A 24,547-nucleotide genomic window follows, 5' to 3' on the forward strand; every position below is an offset into this window, starting at 1 on the left:
GGGAAATGTACTAGAACTTTAGTTGGCATACTAACAGGGCATTGCCTAGGTGCAGCACACGCTTGAAAGCTAAATTTAACCCTTGACGACGTTTGCAGGAAATGCAATAAGTCGGATGCAAGAGAAATCCTGGAGCATCTTCTATGCTACTGTCCGGCTTCCTCGAAAACCAGACTATGCTACTTGGGTGATCTCAGCTTTGAAAGGCTAGAATCTATCCCTGAACTGGAGCTTGTCCGACTCCTAAAATGCGTGGCTTTAGTCAGCCAGTGTAACCTAACCTAACCTGCTGAAATAAATCTATTTTATTATTCTTAAAATGTTATTTTGAAGAGCAAAAGACGTACTAATTTTTAAATAATTTGGGGATAATAGTTTCCATACAAAAGCTTTATGTGAAATGATGCGAAGTAGGAAATACTTAGTGAAAAATAGTAAATCCAAAATTTATCAAGTAACCATATTTAGTTTTTTGGGCCTAAGCAAACTGTTATTGATGACTTTTATACATTTTTTATTATTTATTTATTAACTAAAAAATCGTATGTTGAAATAACATAAAAAGATTGGACGTACCAATACCTTGGAAACGGTTAAGTTTTGGGCATTACGTCAAGTAACTTAATTAATCAGAAATTCTCTAAATAATGATAAATATCTTTGGAAGTATCTTGCTGGACAATTGCACCCCTTTAGTAAAGCACATTTCAACTCGTACCAGAAATTTGACCAAATCCCTAACAAAGTATATAATGATGCGAGCTCACTAGTCACCATTATAAATGGAACTAAGACTATCGTGCGCTAAATTAAACAATATTTATAATTTCAAACTCACCGATATTCATGTAGGCTTGGCTACGTTTGTTGAATTCCGGCCAATCGAGATCATAACGATCCCATTCCAAGGCATGCAAATTAATGAAGCTACCTTTCCATGGAGCCTTTGGATTGCTATATTGAAAAGGAAACAGAGAAGAATATATTACTTGCATATATAGAGTGTTCTGATAATATCGATGCAATATCTAGGCAGTGCAATCAAATTTAAAGACCATGAAAATTCACTTTCAACTGGCCATCAAAGGAGAGCAGGATTTTTATAAAATACAAGAAAGGAATAGCAATGCAGCCTGGCTTGCTTACTGCGCACAAATAAAAGTAAAATTTTATTTCTATTTCCTTTTCTATTGCCACAATCAGTGGAGTATGTCAACACACAGCTGTGCACGCATGGCCAAACACACACTAAAAGAATTGCATACTTGCAGGCGCAAAGAACTGTTGCAACACATGTGTATAGTTGTGTGTACCTGCAGTTGTGTGCGACCATGCGCATTTGCAATAGAAATTCAATTTACCGGCTATTGCTAGAGATTTTTAAGTAAAATGCATAACGAAGAATGGCATAGCATTTTTGCATTTATTGCACAAAATTTAAAATGTAATCTTGTCAATGTGGAAAAATGCTTAAGGTTATACAAAGGAAAAGAAACAACGTGTAATATAAGCAAAATTGTGGAAAACATTCACACCACTCTACTTACCCCGTTTTTGCAAAATTCGTCCAGTACGTCATGACAGCTTCCGAGAGTAGCTTCTCCTGTACACCATAAGAATTGCTAGGAAAGGGACCGGCTGGTGCAAGCGGTGCGCCGAAAATGAAGGCCAGCTCTTCGCCCGTAATGCTGTGCGGCAACTGCAAATAAACATTCAACAACAGCCAATGAGAAAGTTTAATATTATGCAACAAAAGAAGACATTTTTGTCTTTTTTTCTTGAAATCACGGTGATTACATTTTATTATAAACAAAAACGCGCTAAAAATGTGTGTGAGTGTTTGTAAGCATTTTGTAAGGAAAAGTAGTAGTTTAAAATTTAATTTTATATGTCAAAAAGTACTTTCAACTGGTAAAAAGCGTAAAAAGTAAAGCGTGAAAATCCAATGACATCTAATTAGGCGTAATGGAATATCAAGATTAGTCACCATTTTTTCGGCGAGGCCAAACAGTTATTAAAATGAATTATTTCGTATTTCCCCAGATGAAAAAAGCGGTGTAATATTTTAGTGCTTTAGGGAAAATAAGTAAAACAAAAACACCACATGTGTATGTGAATTCATTGCAAAAAATTTTAATCCATAAATCTCCATAAAACTCTGCATTGACTAGCAGTTAATTACTGATGTATCTACGAATTGATGACACCTTTGTAAGTGATAACTTTCAGCGATATAAGGTGTTTACTAAAACCGGATTTTTTTTCTACAGCGTATTGCTACAACTATTACATTAGGAAGGATTCATTTTTTCCATATCATTCCTAGCAGATTCAGATTCCTCATAAAATTGTAAGAAAAAAATGCTACTAAAGCGTAGCTTTAAAGTATTTTTCGAATAAGCAAAATTTCGAAAGGAGCTATTTTTAATTAATACGCAATGTATGTGGAGGTTGCTTAAATATTATGAATGTTTTTTTTTTTTCTTTTAATAACAACTTGATTTTGAGAATTTTTTGCCACGAATAATCTATGCTTTGCGTTTGCTTTTTATTTAAAGAAACTAGAGATGATAATGAAGTTATTTTTTTAATACAAAGTTGTATTTGAGAATTTTTTGGTATATACTTTTCATACCTGCTTTTTATTTAAAACAACGAGAGATGACACTAAATGTTGAAATTGTGTTTTTTTTTTTGTTTTTTTTTTTGTTTTTTGTTTTGTTTTTTGTTTTGTTTTCTTGCAAGTTATAATTCGATTTACATATAGAAAAAATTACATCCGATTACAATATTAAAAATTACATGTAACTGGTTCTATAACGCCATCTTGGGTTCTTTAAATAAATAAAAGTTAATATAAAAAATTATTTTTTTTTTCATACGATGCTAGCATTTTCTTCCATTATTCCATTGTATTATATTCTATGTCTAATAAAAGAGTGACTGTTAAAACCCATAAATTTTCCTAACTCTGTTCATGGTTTCGGTTTGATCTTACAACTGACTGGTACTGTATTTGCCTTCAGTGGCCTAACTTAAATATAACACAGTAGCTTAAAAAAAATCTAACATTACCCTTTTCTGCAGGTTAACGTTACTCATACGCCCCAACACACCTACTGAAAGGTCTCCCAGTAACAAGTGTTATCGGTCGTTATCGAGAGATGATTAACAATTTTTTATGGCCGGCATTGGATGGTATTGATCTGGACAACGTTTATTTTCAACAAGACGGCGCTACGTGCCACACAAGCAACGAAACTATTGATCTTTTACGGGAAAAGTTTCCGGACTGTGTTATCTCTCGAAGAGTTGCTCTCAATTGGCCACCGAGATCTTGTGATTTAACACCTTGTGACTTTTTACTTTGGAACCACGTAAAAGAGAAGGTCAGCCCACGGTCGATTTAAGATCTCAAAGTTGGAATTCGTGAGGCTATCGAGGACATAGGGCAGCCACTTTGCAATTCGGTTGCGAAAATTTCATGAAAAGGATATTGTGCTGTAAGCGTGGTCGTGATGGTAATTTGCCTGATGTTATTTTCCACTATTAACGGCAAACCTTCTTCTTTATAATGAAATAAAAAGTAGATGATTTATATTAAAAAATAGGAGTTTTCTTTGAATATCAAAATAACACCTCTTATTAGAAAATTCTTTAATATTCTAAGTATTCAATTTTGTATAATAATAAATGAAACCCTTAATTTCTAGCACCGTTCATTAAAATACGTATTTGAGGGATTGGCTTACTTTTTTTGTTTGCCTACCGAACACAATTGACGAAGGTCAAAAAAAAATGCGTTCATTAATTCTGCACACTACATGACAAAATCATTATTTCAGATTATAATTTTCATCCACGTGTTATAGTGCTGATCTAAACCTATTTGGAAACTCTCTGTTAGAAAGACCTACTTTACCTGCCACATTCACCAAACATTACCCCTTCCGACTTTCATATTTTACGGTCGATTTCACATAACCAGTCGGAAAAGCACGCACAAAATCAAAGATTGGGTCGATTCGCGTATAGCTTTAAAAAATTAAAAGTAGTTCCAAAATAATATCCATGTTAGCAGAAAAATTAAAAAAAGAACAGCGGCTGATAATAAACAATAAGTCGACGCATATAGGTATATATATGTATAATTGGCGCGTACACCCTTGTTTTGGGTATTTGGCCGAGCTCCTCCTCCTATTTGTAGTATGCGCCTTTATGTTGTTCCACAAATGGAGGTATCTACAGTTTCAAACCGACTCCGCACGGCAGATACTTTTTATGAGGAGGTTTTTCATGACAGAAATACACTAATTTTTATAATTGTAAAAATAGCATACTTTTTTTAAGTCGCGCTGTAGGAACATGCACACTGCTCTATATTGGCAAATTTAACAGCCAAACATAATTTCAATTTCTGGGTGTCCTGCATCCACACCAACATAAACAGCCACATCATTAGTATCCACCACAAGGGCTTCAACTTTAAAATGGAGTCATACAATTCACAATACAGAATATCATTTGGCTCTTTTTTAGCAAAATATATATATAGATACTATATTATTACACACCCTGTTTCAACTGGGAAATTTTATAAACTGCCACGTCATAAAGTTCAGAAAATTTGAATTATCTTTTTTGTAGTTTTTCCAATGCAATTTTTGGTATTTTTTGGTGTTTTTCCCAGCGCGCTTCATCACCCGCATATCCGCAAGGTTATTAAGTGAACTATGGTTATACGAACACGCAAATCTATTTATTATATACATATCTACCACATACATACATACAACTTGCTTCCATTTTTTCTCCTGGTATTCATGTGTTGGCCTATTTTGATGAAGGATTATTTCCTGCCATTTTTTCAACACAACTTTTTTAACGGAAATTGCATTAAAAATTGTATGTATATTGGCGAATTGAATTTGCTTTTGAGACTACATAAAATTTATGCATGCATTTTTCGTTTTATTTTAATTATGAACTTTTTTTGCTCTTCGGTATTTTTTTCTAATTCCAAAATTCCCACCTGCAATAAAATATTCCATTTTTTGCTGCAAAATATCTATGACAAATTATTGAAAACTTTTTATGCATGCGGCCTGGAGAGGCAAAATTGTTGTTTGAGTTGCGGTTAATTTGAGCTAAAAGGTGGACATTTTCTAGAACAAAGATTATTAGGTTTTTGCATGTTTGAATACTAAAACCCAATTCAATTAAGGAAAAAATGGTAAAATTGTTTGAAATTTTAAATGAATTTGTGGCAAAATTAAAAAAAAACTAAAATGCGGAATCTGTTGCTTTGCTTAACAGCAGTAAAAATGTGATAAAAGATATTTAAATTAAAAGTTATTGTGTGCATATTATTGTAAGAGAAACAATTATCAAACGGTGAGCTTTACCACTCATACTTAATTGCTGATGGTCTCGATACTGATATTGACAAGTATTATTTTGCTGTTACAGATATCTTTGTTGATACTGATACTGATACTGATACTGATACTGATACTGATACTGATACTGATACTGATACTGATACTGATACTGATACTGATACTGATACTGATACTGATACTGATACTGATACTGATACTGATACTGATACTGATACTGATACTGATACTGATACTGATACTGATACTGATACTGATACTGATACTGATACTGATACTGATACTGATACTGATACTGATACTGATACTGATACTGATACTGATACTGATACTGATACTGATACTGATACTGATACTGATACTGATACTGATACTGATACTGATACTGATACTGATACTGATACTGATACTGATACTGATACTGATACTGATACTGATACTGATACTGATACTGATACTGATACTGATACTGATACTGATACTGATACTGATACTGATACTGATACTGATACTGATACTGATACTGATACTGATACTGATACTGATACTGAGACTGATACTGAGACTGATACTGATACTGATACTGATACTGATACTGATACTGATACTGATACTGATACTGATACTGATACTGATACTGATACTGATACTGATACTGATACTGATACTGATACTGATACTGATACTGATACTGATACTGATACTGATACTGATACTGATACTGATACTGATACTGATACTGATACTGATACTGATACTGATACTGATACTGATTACTGAAAACTGATCATTCACCAGTGCTTGTCGATTACTGATTCCTATTTATTTATACCTAAATATTTTATGCCTAAAATAGCTATGAACAAAAACGATATGCTGTTTACTGGTGTACACACGAGATTGCAGAACTTAGAGAGATCTGCATCCACAAGCGAGAAAAGTTTACTATAGTCAGAAGTTTGGGTCCAGCGATAACGGAATCCAAAAATACAAACAGGTCAAAAAAGAATTGAGGCAAACATAAGCCAAAGAAAGAAAGACAAATGGAAAGAGCTAAGAAACGATCTAAACAGTAATCCATTGAGGTCGGGTTACAAAAACGTTATGAAAAAGCAAGGAGCTAAATCTTCTGCTGCTGACATTTAAACCGAAGTGATAAGAAAAATTTTCGACAGACTCTTCCTATTCCACTGGGTGGAGCGGGAAGAAGAAAGTACAGAGCCCGCCATCTATCGTTACAGATTTGAACTAGGTATTATTTGAAGAATGGTAACACTTAGCTGCCATCTGACTCGACAGAAAATTAGTTTTATTCTTCCGCTGAACGCAAATGGTTGTATATACGCTCAAAAAACGCTGGACAATATTGCGACATTACTTTGAAAATCATGGCGTAGCGAATGCTATGATAAATCTTTTGCGCACTGTCTTCGAAGATCGCATTATCAGCCGAAATTCTGATATCGTTTGGCCGCCTCGGAGCTGCGATTTGACGCCGTTGGATTATTGTCATTGGGGTGCCGTCAAAGACCAGTGTTATGCCAACAAACCAGCAACAATTGATGCACTGAAGACTAACATACGCGATGTCATAGCTGAAATACAGCCGCATACAATCGAAAATGTGTTGAAAAATTGGACCGATCGTATGGGATGGTGCATGGCTAGCCGAGGCAGCCATATGAATGAGGTTGTGTTCCATCATTAACCGGAAGGATTGAACTTCAAAATAAAAAAAACAATTAGGAAAAATATTGAGTAGTTTCTTTTTTATAGCATTTTTAATTCCGTAAAGTTATATGGCGGACCCAATATAAAGCAACTGAATTTGTCCCATTGACAGAAGATGAACTAATATATACTGTGGCAGTATTGTAAATATTTATATAATTGTGGCAGCATTGTAAGCGTTTACATAATTATTGGCAACACTAGGTGCAGCCATTTTTTTATAAGATTTAGCCGATGAATAAACGGGTAAAGCTCAAGTTGTCGTGTTTTACTGGTTCGTCGCTTAGAATACTACAAAAGCAATAAAACGCCAAGACCTGATGGCATTGCTGCTGAAATACTAAAAGTGCTGCTAAACATGTACAACGCATCCCTAAAAGAAGGAATTTTTCCGGAAATATGCAAAGAACAAAAAGTATTAGGTACTAATCAGTAAGGGAAAGGCAGACCCAACATTAGCGTTGATAAACCGCTATATATGTTGGATAGCGCAGGAAAACTCTTTGAGAAACTGATAAAGCGTAGGTTTAGCGAAGCCGTAGAGATTATTGGTGGCCTGTGTGACAGGCAGCATGGTTTTATAAGTCGCAGACCTACCCTAGGAACCACTAAGATGTAATAGCTAGCGTAAAATATGCTCAGGCAGGTAATCGATACTCCAATCTTTTAGTATTACTAGCCATACAGGACATTAGAAATACTTTCAACAGTTTAAGATGGGGCGACGTAATTGAAGCCTTAAAGAAGGTAAAATTTTTTCTATTCAAGATTATTCGCAGCCATCTCAGCAATCGCGTGCTCTTATACGAAACCCAAGAAGGATGCACGAATAGAAAGCTAACAGCTGATGCGGGCCAAGGATCAATACTCGGACCCGAACCTTGGAATATAGGCTACTGGGCGCAAATACATAATGCTGCCACAAGAGCTGTCAAAGTAAGCGGAATGTTAAGTAAACCCATGGGAAATATTGGAGGCCCAACTCAGAGGAAGCGAAAATGTTCATACACACGACGAACTCGATTCTTCTATACGTTATTATTACCTCACACAATTTTTGTCCGGACGATTGTGGTGAATGGGAAAGGTAAACCTACTAAAATTGCATTTTGTATGGATTGCTGATTACTGACTACTACTTACTATAGCCTTTTGCTCACTTTCACTTCTACTGTTTCTATTACTGATATTCAAATTGATGCCCCTAATATCGTAGTAAATTTTACGTTTTTTTGCAAAGTATTTTTTAATAAACCATATACCAATCAGTCATGGATGCGATTCCTTAAAATTTAAAATGAAATAATCATTGTCAAATTTATGTTGTCTTAACAATTTCAGTGTCTCTTCGCATTTAATATTCCTCTTGCAGTATTCCCACTACATCAGCAAAACTGCAGTACTTCCACCATTGCAAACTTCGCTTATCAAGATTTCAAATAGATTTGTGGAAAATTGAAATTCTTTAAACAACCAAATTTATTTGCAAAATATTTTCATTTTAGCAAAAGTAACCATTTCAGCAACTCTTAAGTATGTCAAGGTAATTGTACTATAACCGCCACTGCCTTACTCCGACGGTGCTGTTGCTGCATTCTTATTTATATATAAAAAATTGTGCATTGAACTGCAGTGAATATCTACAAAAATATATATATATTTGTGTGTGGCAATAACAACAAAAATAGGACCTACAATTCGTGTCAGCAGCTATGTGCTTCATACCAAATGTTTTCATATTTTGCTGGAAAAGACTGAAATGACATCAAAAGCAAACACTCTGTCGTAAGAAGTCGTTGAACTACTTAATTTTTTCGAAAAGAAAGGAGAAACTTGAACGAATTTTTCCAATTTTGCAAATTTGCCACATGAACTTTTGGTTGTTGGCGCGCATATGTTGCGCATTCGATGCAATTAACCTAACGTAAACTCATATGTACCGCAATATACGAACACCAGTTTAACAGAAACTCTGGAACTGAATTGGGAGTACTGGTTATCAACAGCCATTGGAAAATACTGCGCCGGTAACACAAGCATTATTAGAGCAAGCAGTAAAAAGTATTGTACTTTTTTTTTATATTGAGGGAAACTTTCATATCGACGCGAAATTATATAAAAATATTTTATTTAGTAATGCTGCATACACAGTTTTTCATTTTCTCATGAATTTAATGGATTTTAGGGTTTTAATATATTATTTCAAAGGATAAAATTAAAAAAAAAGAAATAAATATTTATAATCACTCTATCATAATAAAATAAACATTAAACAAAAGGGGATAATTAGGCTAATAAAAACTGTATTTATTTACTTTTCGTCAGAACAGATATATGTAGGTAGATTGCTTATGGTATCCATGGCGTCTACTTTATTTCATTGGAGAAAAGTTTAATTATTTTTTTATTGTACGTTTTTATAAAAAAGCAAAAAGAACAAGGTTTAAAAGTAAGTAGAGCTCGTATTTTATAATGAGTTATCTGCTTTTTCTTTTGATGTCTGTTTTAATATCATAGAGTGCGCATAATGTGAGTGAGTGAGTGATATGAAGGCATAATAAATTGTTTTTCTTTCAGTGGCTGGGAGACACTTTCGTGAATTGGGGGACACTTTATTAGCGTCTAGCAGCATTTTAACACCACAATCATCTACTTTTTTATTTGCTGCGTATCCAAGAATGCTATTTCCTATAGCAATTGGGTCTTAGTTGTGTCTTAGAACAGAAAAGACACTTAATTTCCAAGACTGAATTTTCGTCAATATTTTTGGTGAATGGTTCAGTTGCGTTCTTGCTATTGTTAAATCCACTTAATTTCAAGTATAGTGAAAATTAGTTTCTTTGTCTAATTCTCCACGACAACAGTAAATATTATTGTGCGTTATATTTAAAGTGCTCCACTACCTTTTATTGCTCTGTGAACACTGCGGTTAGTCTTGAGGAAGAGAACATAAGTATTTGACACTACTAACTAAAAATATAATTATTTGTAAGTTTAATATTAAAAAAAATGTATAATTTATGAAGGCGCAGAAAACAGTTTTCACACTTAACCAAACTAAGTATTTCAAACTATTTACTGAAAATTTGATTTTTTGATTAACACTTTTAAAGCTAAACTCATTTTTAACAAATAGTTGTAATAAAACTCTAGTAATAATTAAAGATTTAAAAATAACACTGGTCGACAAAAAATGATTATTTTTCTGATTCAAGCATCGGACCCGGCCTATCTTATAGATTTTTCATCGCTGAATACGAATCTGACCTTAAAAAGTTTCCATCACGTCAAGATTTTGAAAAAAATTAGTTCAAAAAGTCAAAAAAACGTGTTTTTGACCAAATGTAGTGGATGAACCTGAGGTGATGGAAGCTTCTACCTAGCCTTAAACTGAAGCCTGAACCTTCAGTTATAAGATCCAAATCGAAAATACCCTGAATCAATTGTAAATTTTGATGTAGCACAATTTTTTTAACTGCTCGCGCACGATTTTCATAGGTGCAGCCATGCAGGCTAGTTAGCCTTATCATAGTGGTGCGCTGACTTGTACCTTTTACCTATCATGTTTTAGTTAGTTAAAATTTCTTTCAATGTTTGGTTTTATGATGCGCTGAAGACAAATATGACATCATAATTTAAAAAGGCAAAACCAATATGGTGATCTAAATTACTTTTTACTTCACGAACAACTATTGAAAGATGAATTTATATAGTTATATTAGACTAATTTTTGACAGTAGTAATAAAGTTTTATAATCTGACATTAGCTGGTGAACCAACATTTTAGTGCATAATAAATTTATTAAATTCACGACCCCAGAATGTGCCACGAGGAGGCTGTCAGTATTTTACACTCCACTTTTGTTTTTATTGTTCTTTTTTATTTTTAAAAATTTTTTTTGTTTGTTTTTTTTTCCTTTTTGTTTTTTTTTGTTTATTAATATTCTCGCATTTGTGGTAATTTTTTGTTATTCCTTAGAAAGGAATTTCTTCCTTCTTTGTTTGAATTTTTTGAATCCACAATTTGTTCTTCAAATACAAGTTTCACGGATGCTTCTAATCTTTGTAAGTTTTCTCAAGGTTTTAAGGAATAAGAAGAAACACACAAAGGATAAAGAATTTAGTTTTGAGTACTTTCATTTTCTAAAATTTGATTTTTATTCGGCAGACTTGGGAAGGTTAATCTTTGTGACTTTCTAGAGTAATTGCAATCATCATCTTTTAATAAGCCCCAGCAGTAATCAGCAAGCATGCTAGGATTCCATTTTCCTTGATATCTTTTCTCCATAGTTTTTATATCTTGATGAAATCTCTCACCATGCTCATCGCTAACGTCTCCACAATTTTGTGGGAAAAAATCCAAATGCGAGTCAAGAAAATGTATCTTCAAGGACCCATTCTACTTTTGGAGTACCAAAAGACATGGAAGGACGCTGTCCTCGTCTCCATAAAAACAAATTTGATGTACAATGATTACAGCAAAAGTTTGGAGTCCAACTTTTATCAAAATTTATTATTTTTAAACTAATATAATATTCATATGACTCTTTAGTAGCAGGAGTTAATGTGCGTCTCTGCTTTCTTGTCATAAACTGTCCACAAATGTAACAGAATAAATTTGGATCCGTTTTACAAACTCTAGGCATAGTAAAACCTGAGGAATCAGTTAAAGTATAAAAACCAAAAAACTTATATATTTGAAAAATATCTGATGTAGGTAAAGGTCAGATTCTAATATTAAGAAATTGAGATGTAGTCCTGAAAAAAACTGATGATAAAGAAACTTCGAAGATATTGATTGACCAATTTATGTTGAAGTGTCAATTAAAAATGAACTTTTTATCACAAAAGATATGTAAAGTGCAGTTCTGATAACATATATATCTAATATAAAAAAAGCACATATAAAAAAAAAAATTTGAATCCGACACTTTCAATTTTGAAATTACAACTTCCGAATCGTGCTAAGCAAACCCAATAACTAAAAACATGATAGATAAAAGGTACAAGTCAGCGCACCACTATGATAAGGCTAACTAGCCTGCATGGCTGCACCTATGAAAATCGTGCGCGAGCAGTTAAAAAAATTGTGCTACATCAAAATTTACAATTGATTCAGGGTATTTTCGATTTGGATCTTATAACTGAAGCCTGAACTAAGGCTAGGTAGAAGCTTCCATCACCTCAGGTTCATCCACTACATTTGGTCAAAAACACGTTTTTTTGACTTTTTGAACAAATTTTTTTCAAAATCTTGACGTGATGGAAACTTTTTAAGGTCATATTCGTATTCAGCGATGAAAAATCTATAAGATAGGCCGGGTCCGATGCTTGAATCATTTTCAGTGTCGACCTGTGTAATTTTTTTTTAAGCCACACTAATGTAATTTATCAATGATCGAAACGAGTTTATATCAGAAGCGAAAATGGAAAAAAATATCACAAACTAGTCTAGTAGTGGTGTCGAGTTCACAAGAAGTGTACCACTTAAGAGCAGCCAGAGTAATACGAGTACAACAACTTTGCTTCGTTGATTGCGTCGTTCCCCGCATTTAGCGCTTACATTGTTAGGAAGTCAATACAAATCGAAATAGCAGGAAAGTTTGGAAGGTTTTTACTAAATATACATTTGTTTGCAACTATTTCCCATTCATTTACTGAGCTCTTTTCCCTGCTTTTACGCTTTCTGCAAGTTTGCACAAGTTTTGCTGCCAAATTATAACGAGCACGCAGCAACAGAACTAACGGATAAAAGCCATAAATGTAGGTATATATATAAAATATATGTTTAAATGTGTGTTTGTATATAAAAAACTACATAGAAATTAAAGCAGAACTGAGAAAGTCAACTAGTGGGGCTTGTGCCGTAAAATTTCTCCATGGTATGGAATCTACACACATTTTTGCTAGAATTTACAGCACAAATAAATATTTAATATCCCTTTTTCTGTGTGTATGTAAGTAATCTTTTCATTATGGGCAAATCGATAGAAAGTGAAATTATTCAATATTTAAAGCAGAAAATGAACTTAGAAATTTTTTTATAGATTTAATGAGTTAAATCAGAAAGTGAACTTAGACTTTTTTACAGATTTAATAAGTTGAGGTCAAGTGAAATTTGGTTGTTTGTCATATATTTCAAGTATTTAGATTAAAATATATTGTATTTAATTTTTAATTCAATATGTGTATTAAATTAATTAAAAAATTAAACATATTGAATCCATAACGGAAAAAATATATATAACAGATTCTACTAAAACGAGAGCAGCTAATAATATGGGGGTTTTCAGTAAGAGCGCTTCAACTTTTGAACTTTTTTGAATAAAACACAAATGGTTTGACTTTTTTAACTAATTTTTTTTTTTTTATTATCGAGTTTGAACATATACATTTAAGTATGAAATTCGATTTCTTTTGCATGACCACCGCGTGCACGTTTTACGAAGTCCAATCGTTGAACCCAATTTTCAACCACTCTTTTGCATAAATCGGCCGAAATTCCAGCAACTTCGAGTTCAATATTGGCTCTGAGCTCACAAATCGTCGCCGGCTTGTTACTGTAGACCAATGACTTCACATACCCTCAAAGAAAATAGTCTAGAGGCGTCAAATCACACGAGCGCGGCGGCCATTCGACCGGTCCATTTCTGGAAATAATGCGCTCATCGAACTCAATTGTAGCGTGTGCTGTGTGGCTTGTGGCCCCGTCCTGTTGAAACCACATGTCGTCTAAGTCCATACCATTCAATTGCGGCCAAAAATAATCGTTTATCATGTCGCGGTATCGATTTCCATTCACAGTAACGTGACGATCGTTCTCGTCAACGAAAAAATATGGGCCAATTACGCCGCCGGCATGTAAACCGCACCAAACAGTGATTTTTTCGGGATGCAACGGTGCCTCATGAATCACGTGTGGATTGCTTTCTGCCCAGTAACGCATATTTTGCTTGTTGACAAAGCCATTGAGCCAAAAGTGATCTTCATCACTGAAGATGATTTTTTGGAAAAAATCTGGATTAAAGTATCAGCAACAGAACGACCGCCGTAGGAGATTACAGGTGATATTTATAGCTCCCTCTGATGGATGTGGAGCATTGCATACAATATTTGGTAGATGACGTGTGTTAGAACGCGTTTTGTGCCGAGAGCGCTAGATTGTTTTGCAAATATAACAACGCAAGAAACACTATCTTTGAGCCAAAATATGGTAAAATGCAAGGATAGTGATGTGAAGATGCGATCATGAAATTAGCAACAAAATAATGCGAACAAAAACCCAACAAATCACGATAAGGTGCATCATAATACAAAGTTTTATTGACCATTTTCTTAAACTGTCGTATTGTGACTCCCACTGAATTTCATCCATCGAACCAATGTAGCATTTCAGAGAAAAAAAAGCACGAGACCGGAGTTTCTTCGCTTCGACATTGCGTCGGTTCACCCATTCCAGCTCGTAAGGGTACATTAGTTAAAAAATAACGTTAATACTATTTAGGAGTCTCCGCATACTCGTACGTGTATGACCTTATGTGACTTTTTCTATTCCCTATGCGCAGAAGGAGCTAAAGACAATTCCAGCATAGGCCTTTGCGCAGCTTTCTGAAGATTTGAAGAATAGTTGGATCGTAAATAGATTGCGGCGATTATTTTGCAAACAGCCAAAGTAATTTGGCCAATTATTTTAAGAATAATTTCTTTCATCTTATACCACCTCAAATTTTACAGTTCTCATTTTATATGAAATTTTTAGTAAGAATACCAATGCAAAAACCATATCTGAAATCAGCCACAACTATTTTAAATGTTTATAGATCCTATTTTGAAATGCCTTTCATGTAATCAACCTTATTTTGAGCTATGAAAACTCGCTTAATATTTTTGGTTTTTGTTTGTATATCTGCTTAGATTTGCTAGAGCCATTGGGTTTCAGAAAGGAATTTTGTTTGTGGACTACTTGCAAGCTAGTAAAATAATAAATCTTAAATATTACCGTAACCTTTTAGATCAGCTGAAGGAAAAAATTCGTGAAAAATACTTATTTTCCAAGAAGACAATGAACTAAAATCCATGAATTAAGGTTCAAAATTTTTGGCGCATCACCAGATTTGGCCCCTAGCGGCCACTATCTGTTTCCAGACTAAAAACAATTCGAGCTTGAAAAGCGTTTCTCATCAACTTATGAGATTATAACAACTGTGGAAGTGTATTTTGCAGACCTTCAAGATTTTCACTTTAGGGATGGAATTCACAGATTGGAATCTCGTTAGAACAAGTATATTGATGTTGGAGGAGGAGATATACTGGGTATTACAGTGTATTTCAAAACATAAACTTGTGTTTTTCTTAACGAGCCGCAAAACTTTTTCAACTGCCTAGTATTTGAATATAACTCGAAAGTTATGGGAATCCCACTATGAAACTTTTACGGATTAATGCGCATAGTTGCAGTTATTAATGTCAAATATTTAAGGAGGGGTGTATATCCAGAACAAAAGTTCACACAAAATTTTTGACAAAAAAATTAATTTTCTCAAAAAACTTAATAATATTTAAAAAAAAATTAAAAATTAATACTTTTTCAAAAAAATTAAAAATTTATAATTTTTTCAAAAAAATTAAAATTCATAATTTTTTTCAAAAAAATTAAAGATTAATAATTTTTTCAAAAAAATTAAATATTAATAATTTTTTCAAAAAAATTAAAGATTAATAATTTTTTCAAAAAAATTAAAGATTAATAATTTTTTCAAAAAAATTAATAATTTTTTCAAAAAAATTATATTAATTTTTACTTTTTTCAAAAAAAAAAAACAATTACACTATATTTCATTTTCCAAAAAATAATGTTTTCCAATTAAATTTCAGGTTCGGTTCTGTTAAATGTTTGCCTGAAATGCGCCAGCTTTGATGAAGAAATAAAACTCGTCTTTTGTAATTCTAAACAATAAAAATAAAAAAATTAATAATTTAAAACGAACCGAATACGTGTATTTAAAAATGTATAGCAATATTTTCATCACTAAATAAATTTGAAAATTGTAAATTTTTGTTTCAAAATATTCACGGCTTCTTATATGATTAAGCTTATAAATGAACCAATTTCATAAAAATGTACCAGAGTTTCCAAAATTTTTATAACGCTTCGCATGAAATTGCGCACAATTACTCTTATTTTCCATAGCCTATCAGAAAAATATTATGAGATCTCGGCTATAACACAATTCATTTGGTTGCACTGTTTCATTATTAAATAAAATATAATTAAATGGTACAACAATATGCATATGCTTATTTACATATTTCAGTTAATAAATTGAATAATCGTAGTGCATTCCCGTGGCCCCGTATGCAAAAGAATCGTCCTAGCCACTCCCAAGTGAATGGCGATCAGAGACTTCCCTCACTTGCGTGTACTTCTACACACGGAACCTTTTTCCAAGGCCAGCGGCAATGGGCTGATTGGGTGCATGCTCATCAGCTTATGAGTAAAATATGGCTAGGGGAAAGTATGCCCAGTGAGTGGAATCTCAGTATTCTTTGGCCTGTGTTGAAGAAAGGCGACCTTACTATATGCGCCAACTACCGGGGGGTCATTCTTACTGTATGAGACATACAAGGTTCTGTCAATCATATTGTGTGAAAGACTAAAACCATATGTCAGCCCACTAATTGGACCTTATCAGTGTGGTTTTAGTCCTGGAAAGTCCACTATCGACCTGAATTTCACACTACGCCAAATTCTGGAAAAATCCAGAAAAAAGATAACGACATAACTCATCATCTCTTTGTCGACTATAAGGCTGCTTTCGATATTTTGCAAAATGACATTGAACAACACGTCCAGCTATGTCAAGGTAGGAAAAGACCTCTCCGAGCTTTTCAATACCGAGCGAGGTTTCAGACAAGGCGATTCACTATCATGCGACCCCTTCAACTTCCTCATGGAAGGGATTCTGTGGAGAGCCTGTGTTCATCCAAATGACACTATTTTTACCAGCTCCTTGCATATGCTCAAAACATTGACATCATAGGAAACTGCAAGCGAGATGTTACTGCAGCATTTTCCGCTATCGAACAAGAGTGAGTCTGGCGGTTAACGAGGGCAAGACGAAGTATATGCTGTCTACTAGGAAAGATACGGATCCAGCATTTCAACGGACGACTATACTTTTCAAAGTGTCAAGGAATTTATATATCTTGGAATCGCAGTCTCAACAACAAACGATGTTAGCCTGGAGATAAACCGACGAATCAGACTTGCAAGTAGGTGTTACTATGGTCTCAACAAGCAACAGCGTAGCAGAAACCTCTCTCGCCCGGCAAAAGTAATACTCTACAAGATGCTCATTCTGCCGGTGCTACTCTAAGGCGCTGAAGCATAGGTCGTGTCGCAGATTGATACAGCAGCTCTTTGGGTATTCGAAAGAAAGATTCTTCTGAAAATCTTCGGCCCTCTTCATTTTGGCGATAACTAGTACCGCCGAAAAACCACGAGCTGTATAAGCTCTACGACGAGGTGGACATAGTGAAGCGCTTCAATATTCAGCGCTTGCGCTGACTGGGCTAAATTGAGCGTATGCATGCAGAAGCCCGAGCAAAGAAGATGTTCGGAAGGCAAGTTAGAGGACAACGACGTAGGGGAAGACCATGTCTCCGATGGAGGGATAAAGTTGAGGGAACCCTATAATCGCTTGGTATAATAAATTGGAGAAGGCGCGTACGAGGCAGAGACGCCTTGCAAGACTTGTTATAGTCGACCTTAGTCCGGTAACGGGTTGTGATCCTTGATCACGTCATATAAGTGTAATTAAGTAAGTAAATTGAATAATTTTTCATGGGAAATATTCCGTGTATCCCTATTGGACTCATCGTTTTGAGTTTTGGAAGTCTGTTGCAAGCTTTGCATTTGAATTTGAATTTTGAAGAAAAGATGAAAATTATACAAATTACCTTAAATTTTGTGTCATCTTCTGTCTGACAAACTCATTTAAGGAGAGTAGGTATCCTCCGAATAACAAATATATATTTCTCCACATACTTACAATGTTGGCGCAATAAATTAACGAAAAAGTTGTGCCAAAAAACTTTTCCTTAAATAAACAAAATATTTACCTTAACCAACCGAATTTACTCGTATCTGTACACACATACATACATATAAAAATATTTATAAACCTTTTTGCGCACATGCCACCGCGTATCTATGCCACAACTGCCCATATTTGCGGTCGCAGTTTGTGTCTCGTACAAATGTCAAGTTCGTGACGTGAGTTTTTCGTATTTATTTTTCAAAAATTGTCTCATTCTGCTTTAGACCACATTTTGTGTTTTTAACCATTTTCGATGGTTATTTTTATATTTCGTATTTTTCTCAATATCCTCGTTGTTACATTTCCATTCTCTAAGTTAGTTTAACACTTTCTCTTTCCAGCGAACACGATGCGAAATGAAAACTTCCGGCTTTCCTTTGACATTTCCTTGCTACTGCTATTACGTGCGAGTATATGCGAGGCCACATATACACCTCAACACGTGCCAAGAGTGACAAGGACATATCCTTGTTAATGTGATTGTGTGTGTTTTCGTGTGTTTGAGTGCGACCTCAAAGCAGCTGCCATAAGAAAAATTTACGTGCCAGCAAGTGTGAAGTTTCTTTTGCTATTACAGAGGTGTTGCTGTATGCGAAGCAAAACAACAAACACACATACATACTTTCGCACACTTATATTTACTTGTTAGCTGTAGACATACTTGTGTGTGCAAGTATGAGGGCATGCTTTTATACAGCATCTGCTCATAGCTACATATATATATTTGTACGTAATTGTTTGTTTCGGTTGCTTGTGGCATGCTTTGTTGGCTCAACATGTCCCCCGAAATTCATTGGTTTTATATCCTTGTACCGCATTCATTCAAAACTTGCCCGTTTTTTTTTACTTTTCGCAGGTTTGGTTGTTGCCGATGTTTTTGTTACTGGGTTAGTTATTTAGTTTTGCTTTGGACACTTGCCAACCAACTTGCCCGTTGACGCTACGCGACTGTGTTACAGTTTGGCAAGTTGTCTTTCTAGTATAATATGTATGTATGTATGTGTGTAAATATGTACAACGCATCTAATGTGATAACTGAGACTGCACATTTACGGTGTGCAAGTTGGAAAAAAATTCTCCAAAAAACCGCGAATCCAATTTTTTTTAATTCACAATTTGCTAGCAAAGCCATTGGGAATTTAACTGAAAAGCAAATTTGATGAAAATATGCGAAAAAATAGCAGTAATTAAAAGTAGATAATAACGGTTACGCCATTTAAAAAATACAGTACCTGGCCATTGAATTATAACCGATGTTATTTTTTCTGAAAGCTTCAAATATCAGGTATAATTTTCAATCTAATTTGGGCTTTTCCAAATAAAAAAAAGGGTATTAAGGGGTTTTTAACCTGTTCTTAGATCCTTTTAAGAATTTCCGGTCAATTGGCCTGCTATGATTAGAAAAGGATCAGTTTTTTTGCTTACAAGTGAAAAGTTAAGTGTGCAAATGCCAGTGCGAATTAATTCGATCTTTTGTGAGGAGCAGAAAAGAACTAATTGAGATCGTCTGAAAAGTGAAAGAATTGAATAGTGAATATCCATTTATCTAAAATATAACAACAGTAAGTACAAAATATACTTATCTTTTGAATTTCTCACGTGGATTATCCTTTTTTCAACTTAAGGGCCGAAAGTCGGATTTGACATCGGGACAAAAGCAACAAATTGCAGTTCTTTTGAAAGCCAAAAACCTGAGTTTTGCAGATATAGCAAGAACGTTTATTATATATAGAAAATTTATACAAGTTTTGTACAAAGCTTGAAATTTTGCATTATATGGTTTTTGTAATAAAAACTAAAAAAAAAATCGGGTCACAACTCGAGCCAAACTATAACTTTTATATTGTTGCCTATCTGCCAGAATACAAATATAATTTTTTATCAGGAATAGTTGCGATCTTGAATTTTAATATAATACTTATATTTAAAATTGTTTGTGGGTGTATGGCCGAGCTACTCCCTCTATTTGTGGTGGGCCCCTTAGTGCTATTCCACAAATAGAATGACCTATAGTCTACTTCGAAAACTAAGCAGCAATCAGACCGTTGGGCCTGATGAAGGCTCATCTGGGTAACTGGTCATAGCTAATTGCAGGAAAACATTGCAGGAAACTACGAGGCGGATAAACTGGCCATACAAGGGATCTGTGAGGTAGTTTCCTCACGAAATAAGAGGGTAGGGATTCGATTGGAAGTGAATAACTCAGTCGTCGTTCGGTCGTGATCAACAAATACCCATCCATCCAAAAAATTCGACAAAATATTATAGAAATTTCATAGTTTTTAATTTGATCATTTGGATAAGTTTTGGTCTGAGTTTGTTTCCGCCCTATGCTCTGATTAAGAGCGGTATTTCTTCATATAACTATATTATATAAATAATTTCATGTACAAACTATTTATTGTTAATTTGGCAAGAGATATCAAGGAATAAAAAAAAATGTATAATCCATTAAATATTGTTATTGTACAACAGAGTGGCAGTTTTAAGTGGTAAAAATATGGAGTTAGGTTTTTGAAATCGATTGGCTGCCCTTCTTGTGCAGTTTTTCCATATAACGCATGGTTGACACTTTTTTACCATGGAAAAAACATCCAACACCGCCAGCAAAAAATGTTTTCAAAAATCAACGCAATTTTTGATTGACTTAAAATTTACACTTTGCATACCAAATTTAAATGGCTATAAAACTGCTAACTTGAATTTTCCGATTAAAAAATTTGGAATTTTGATGGAAATTCCTTGAATTGTTTTTTAAATTTGCACAAAGCTTGAGACTTCAATTTATTTATATATATTTATATTGTTTCTGTAGGTGAATGAGTTATATTTTTATAAGAAAATTAGTATATTTAAATGTGAAATAAATAAGTTGTCAGATCTTGTCAATAGGTTGAATGTCCATTAGTTATTTTAGTCAGAGTATGTGGCCAATGTGATCGTTACTTTCAAATAAATGCAAATTTCAAACTCTTCGACAAGGGCGCGTTTTGTTCCAATAGTGCCGAAAGTGTTTCTTGTGGGAACTTATCTTTATAAGTATACGAAATTAATATTTACAGTTTCTGTAATGTACCCAATGGCCGAATGTTTGATCTAAAAGCACTTCTGTGTCATACTACATTCTAGTGCTACTTTCGTTTCTTTTCAGCCCTAACTTCCACCCGAAAAACCTACCTTCTTTTTCAAAAGTCCGCCATTTTGTTATTTTTCAAAAAAATGTTCCCATTGTTGAACCTGCCAGAATGACAAGCCTACAGAATAATAATCAGTTTAACTTTCTCATTTCAGATGCCCTGAATAGCCAAAATCCTGTTGACAAGCCACTTATTTTTTTTTAAGACGCTTACTTTGGTGCCACACGACTACAAAAAAATATGTCAAAAAAAAAATTTGTTTTTGTATACTATATTATTTGATGTCAGTAATAACATACTGCAAAATCAAGACGATCGCATTTTATTTTCTTTAAAAAAAATTCCTAAAAAATATCTATAAAAAATGAGTATTTGACCAGACTACCACCTTCATTCAGATACATTTGATCTCGATGAAAAATGTGCAGTCTTATCTTTGCCAAGGCCATACAGTTGCAAAAGCTGTGCGCTGTGGCTTCATCATCCTCGAGGCAGAGTCTAAACACTGTGTCATTTCCAATGTGAGTTTTTGCGAGATATTAATTTAAGTAATAGTGACCAGTCAGCAAACTAACTATTTTTCTTATGTCTACTTTATGCAGATTATACAGTTCCCTATTGTAGGTAATAGGTCTTATGCGCCTTTCGGCTTGACAGAGTTCTTATGTGACTTGTCTTTATATGCGCTAGTGAATTTATGTATGTATGTATGCTACAATCACTAATGAGCTTCGCAAATATTTCAAGTAAGTTCACAATTTTTCTTTGCTTCTTTGAAGAAATTTCTCGCACTAATTTGTGTTTAAACAAATTTTCCACTGCTATTATCTATTATTAAATTTTCAGATTGTTAAATCTTAGAAATGCGCAAACTTTTAAATTTAATAAATAAATTTGAGCTGAAATTTCCGCTTTTCCGCTGAAGTAAACCACTGTGCACTAGTTTTACTAGGCAAATCCGAACGTATTAATGTTCCAAAGTATTGCGAAGTCTAAGCTGATGAAAGTAAAAGTAGAGATACAAGGACTACAAATAGGTGCATTACCGCAGTAAATAAACGACATGCATACACACATACATACATATGACTATCTGTTTTACTTGTAAATAAACTGCGCTTGTGTTTGTGTGGCAAACAAATAAAATTGCCAAGTGTCAAACGTACAAAACCGGCCGATAAATAAAACAACTGAAAACATTTACAAGAAAGTTTGAAGTTGTCAAGTTGTACAAGTGGCTCGAAGGAGTAGAAGAATGGGTGGCCACAAGTATTCGTTCCATAATATCAAAAGCAACATCTCCCAACTAATACGACTACAAGCAAATGGCAGACTTTGTGCTGCGCTGTTTAGACGTTTCATGTTGTTAGTCCATTGTAAGCTGTGACCTACTCCGCTCCATTTTCCGACTAAACATTACAAAAGATTTGCGCCAAGTCACGTGGTGCAACTGCCCAGGGTGGGCGGGCGTCAGGCGGTTAGCGAATGTTAAAAGCGGCAACTTTGCGGCACACTCGTTGTATATTTGCTTTGTATCTTTTTTGCCTTGCTCGGCCCTTCTTGCTGGTTTGTTTCTCTTGGCGCTTAGCGATTTTTCATGCTTTTCGTATTACTCATACTTTCAGATTTATTTACTAAGTCGAGTTTGGTACATACTTCAACTTTTATTTTGATTTTTTTTAGCGACTTCTTATGCCTATATAAAAGTACAGACAAAATTGTCTACATTTTTTAACTTCTTCATGTGGTTGAGATGTGTATTTATTTTTTATGTTTTCTATATTTTTTTTATTTTTTTTATATTTTTTATTTTAGTTCTTTTTTCTTCGTGCTGCGCCGTGTCATCATAAAGCATAGTCTTCGAGTTAATATGAATTTTATTTAAACGCCCTTTTATTTATTTGGCTACCGGCCAAAAATTTTAAGGCAGCCCAAGCAACGGTTAACATCAACACTCAACCACTTCTTTGTAGATGTAACCAACAATTGTTGGTGGATACGCTTTCTTCGCAGCCACATACATAAATTTATTTATTTGTCCTCTTAGTAGGCTACTAAATTTTATTTATTTTTGTTTTTTTTGTTTGCTGAAAAAAATGACAACTTAATCGAAATAAACGACAAAATTTAAGCTACAATAATAATTTTTTCTCGTTTACACAAAACATCCTTAAGCATATTATTCTGGTATGTTTTTGTACCTTTGTAAATGTGTAGTCTTATACAAACAAATAAATGGTTCTCCGCAGACCCGACGGTAAAGTTAAAAAATGTGGCTGTTAGATATATTTGAGTTAATGTTGCTTTCTAAGCTTGGGTGTGGTCCTTGATGCGGGTTGAAAATTAGTAGAAAACCCAAAAATAATCATTGCCAAAGGCAATGACAAAAAAAAAAATCAAATTGCTATGCTATGCAACAAATCACTGTCTGCTCCAATGGCTTATTACTTGACAAACGAAATTTTTAAATTTTTGGAAGAAGTGGAAGTTTTCTTCACATTTTCGCGCTATTTGTGTAAATATTTGTTTGGCAAACTTGAATTGTGTTGCAGTTCCTTGGCTTACAAATGGACTCTTACGCAGCTGAATATTTTAACATTAAGAAGAGGAACAGGAAGAATTGGTTCATAGAACACAAATGATTTCATTCAAATTTGTTACGTCCACTTAAAATAAATATTCTTTAAACGTCTATTTCAGAATCCATTTCTTACCGCAGATTCCCTTTTCGTGATGAAGGTCGTCAAGAGTTTATTGATATTATTATATATATATATATATTACTGGTGCGTACACCCTTTTTGGGTGTTTGGCCGAGCTCCTTCTCCTATTTGTGCGCGTCTTGATGTTGTTCCACAAATGAAGGGTCCTACAGTTTCAAGCCGACTCCGAACGGCAAATATTTTTATGAGGAGCTTTTTCATGGCAAAAATACACTCGGAGGTTTGTCATTGCCTGCCGAGGGACGACCGCTATTAGAAAAATGTTTTTCTTAACTTTGGTGTTTCACCGAGATTCGAACCCACGTTCTATCTGTGAATTCCGAATGGTAATCACGCACCAACCCATTCGGCTACGGCGGCCGTTGCTATTATTAGTCGCTCTGTTTATCTAAGATTCTATAATCTGTTTAAGTTAGACCTTCTGCATACAGGCTGGCAAGGTATAGGAGTTTAGTTTT

The 24,547-nt window shown here is 34.2% G+C and overlaps 1 protein-coding gene across 2 annotated transcripts in view; it reads right to left on the reverse strand.

The window, feature by feature from the left end:
- Nucleotides 1–24,547, reverse strand: part of LOC128871129 (uncharacterized) — a 410,182-nt gene that overhangs the window by 51,984 nt on the left and 333,651 nt on the right. For both annotated transcript variants that reach the window (XM_054113306.1, XM_054113305.1), the window contains exons 10-11: nt 1,548–1,699; nt 839–954 (exon numbers count right to left, since the gene is read on the reverse strand). In XM_054113306.1, coding sequence (XP_053969281.1) covers nt 839–954; nt 1,548–1,699 — 268 coding nt within the window. The remainder of the gene's footprint in view (nt 1–838; nt 955–1,547; nt 1,700–24,547) is intronic.

The sequence above is a fragment of the Anastrepha ludens genome, chromosome 2, assembly GCF_028408465.1.
Source record: "Anastrepha ludens isolate Willacy chromosome 2, idAnaLude1.1, whole genome shotgun sequence".
NCBI lineage: Eukaryota > Metazoa > Arthropoda > Insecta > Diptera > Tephritidae > Anastrepha > Anastrepha ludens.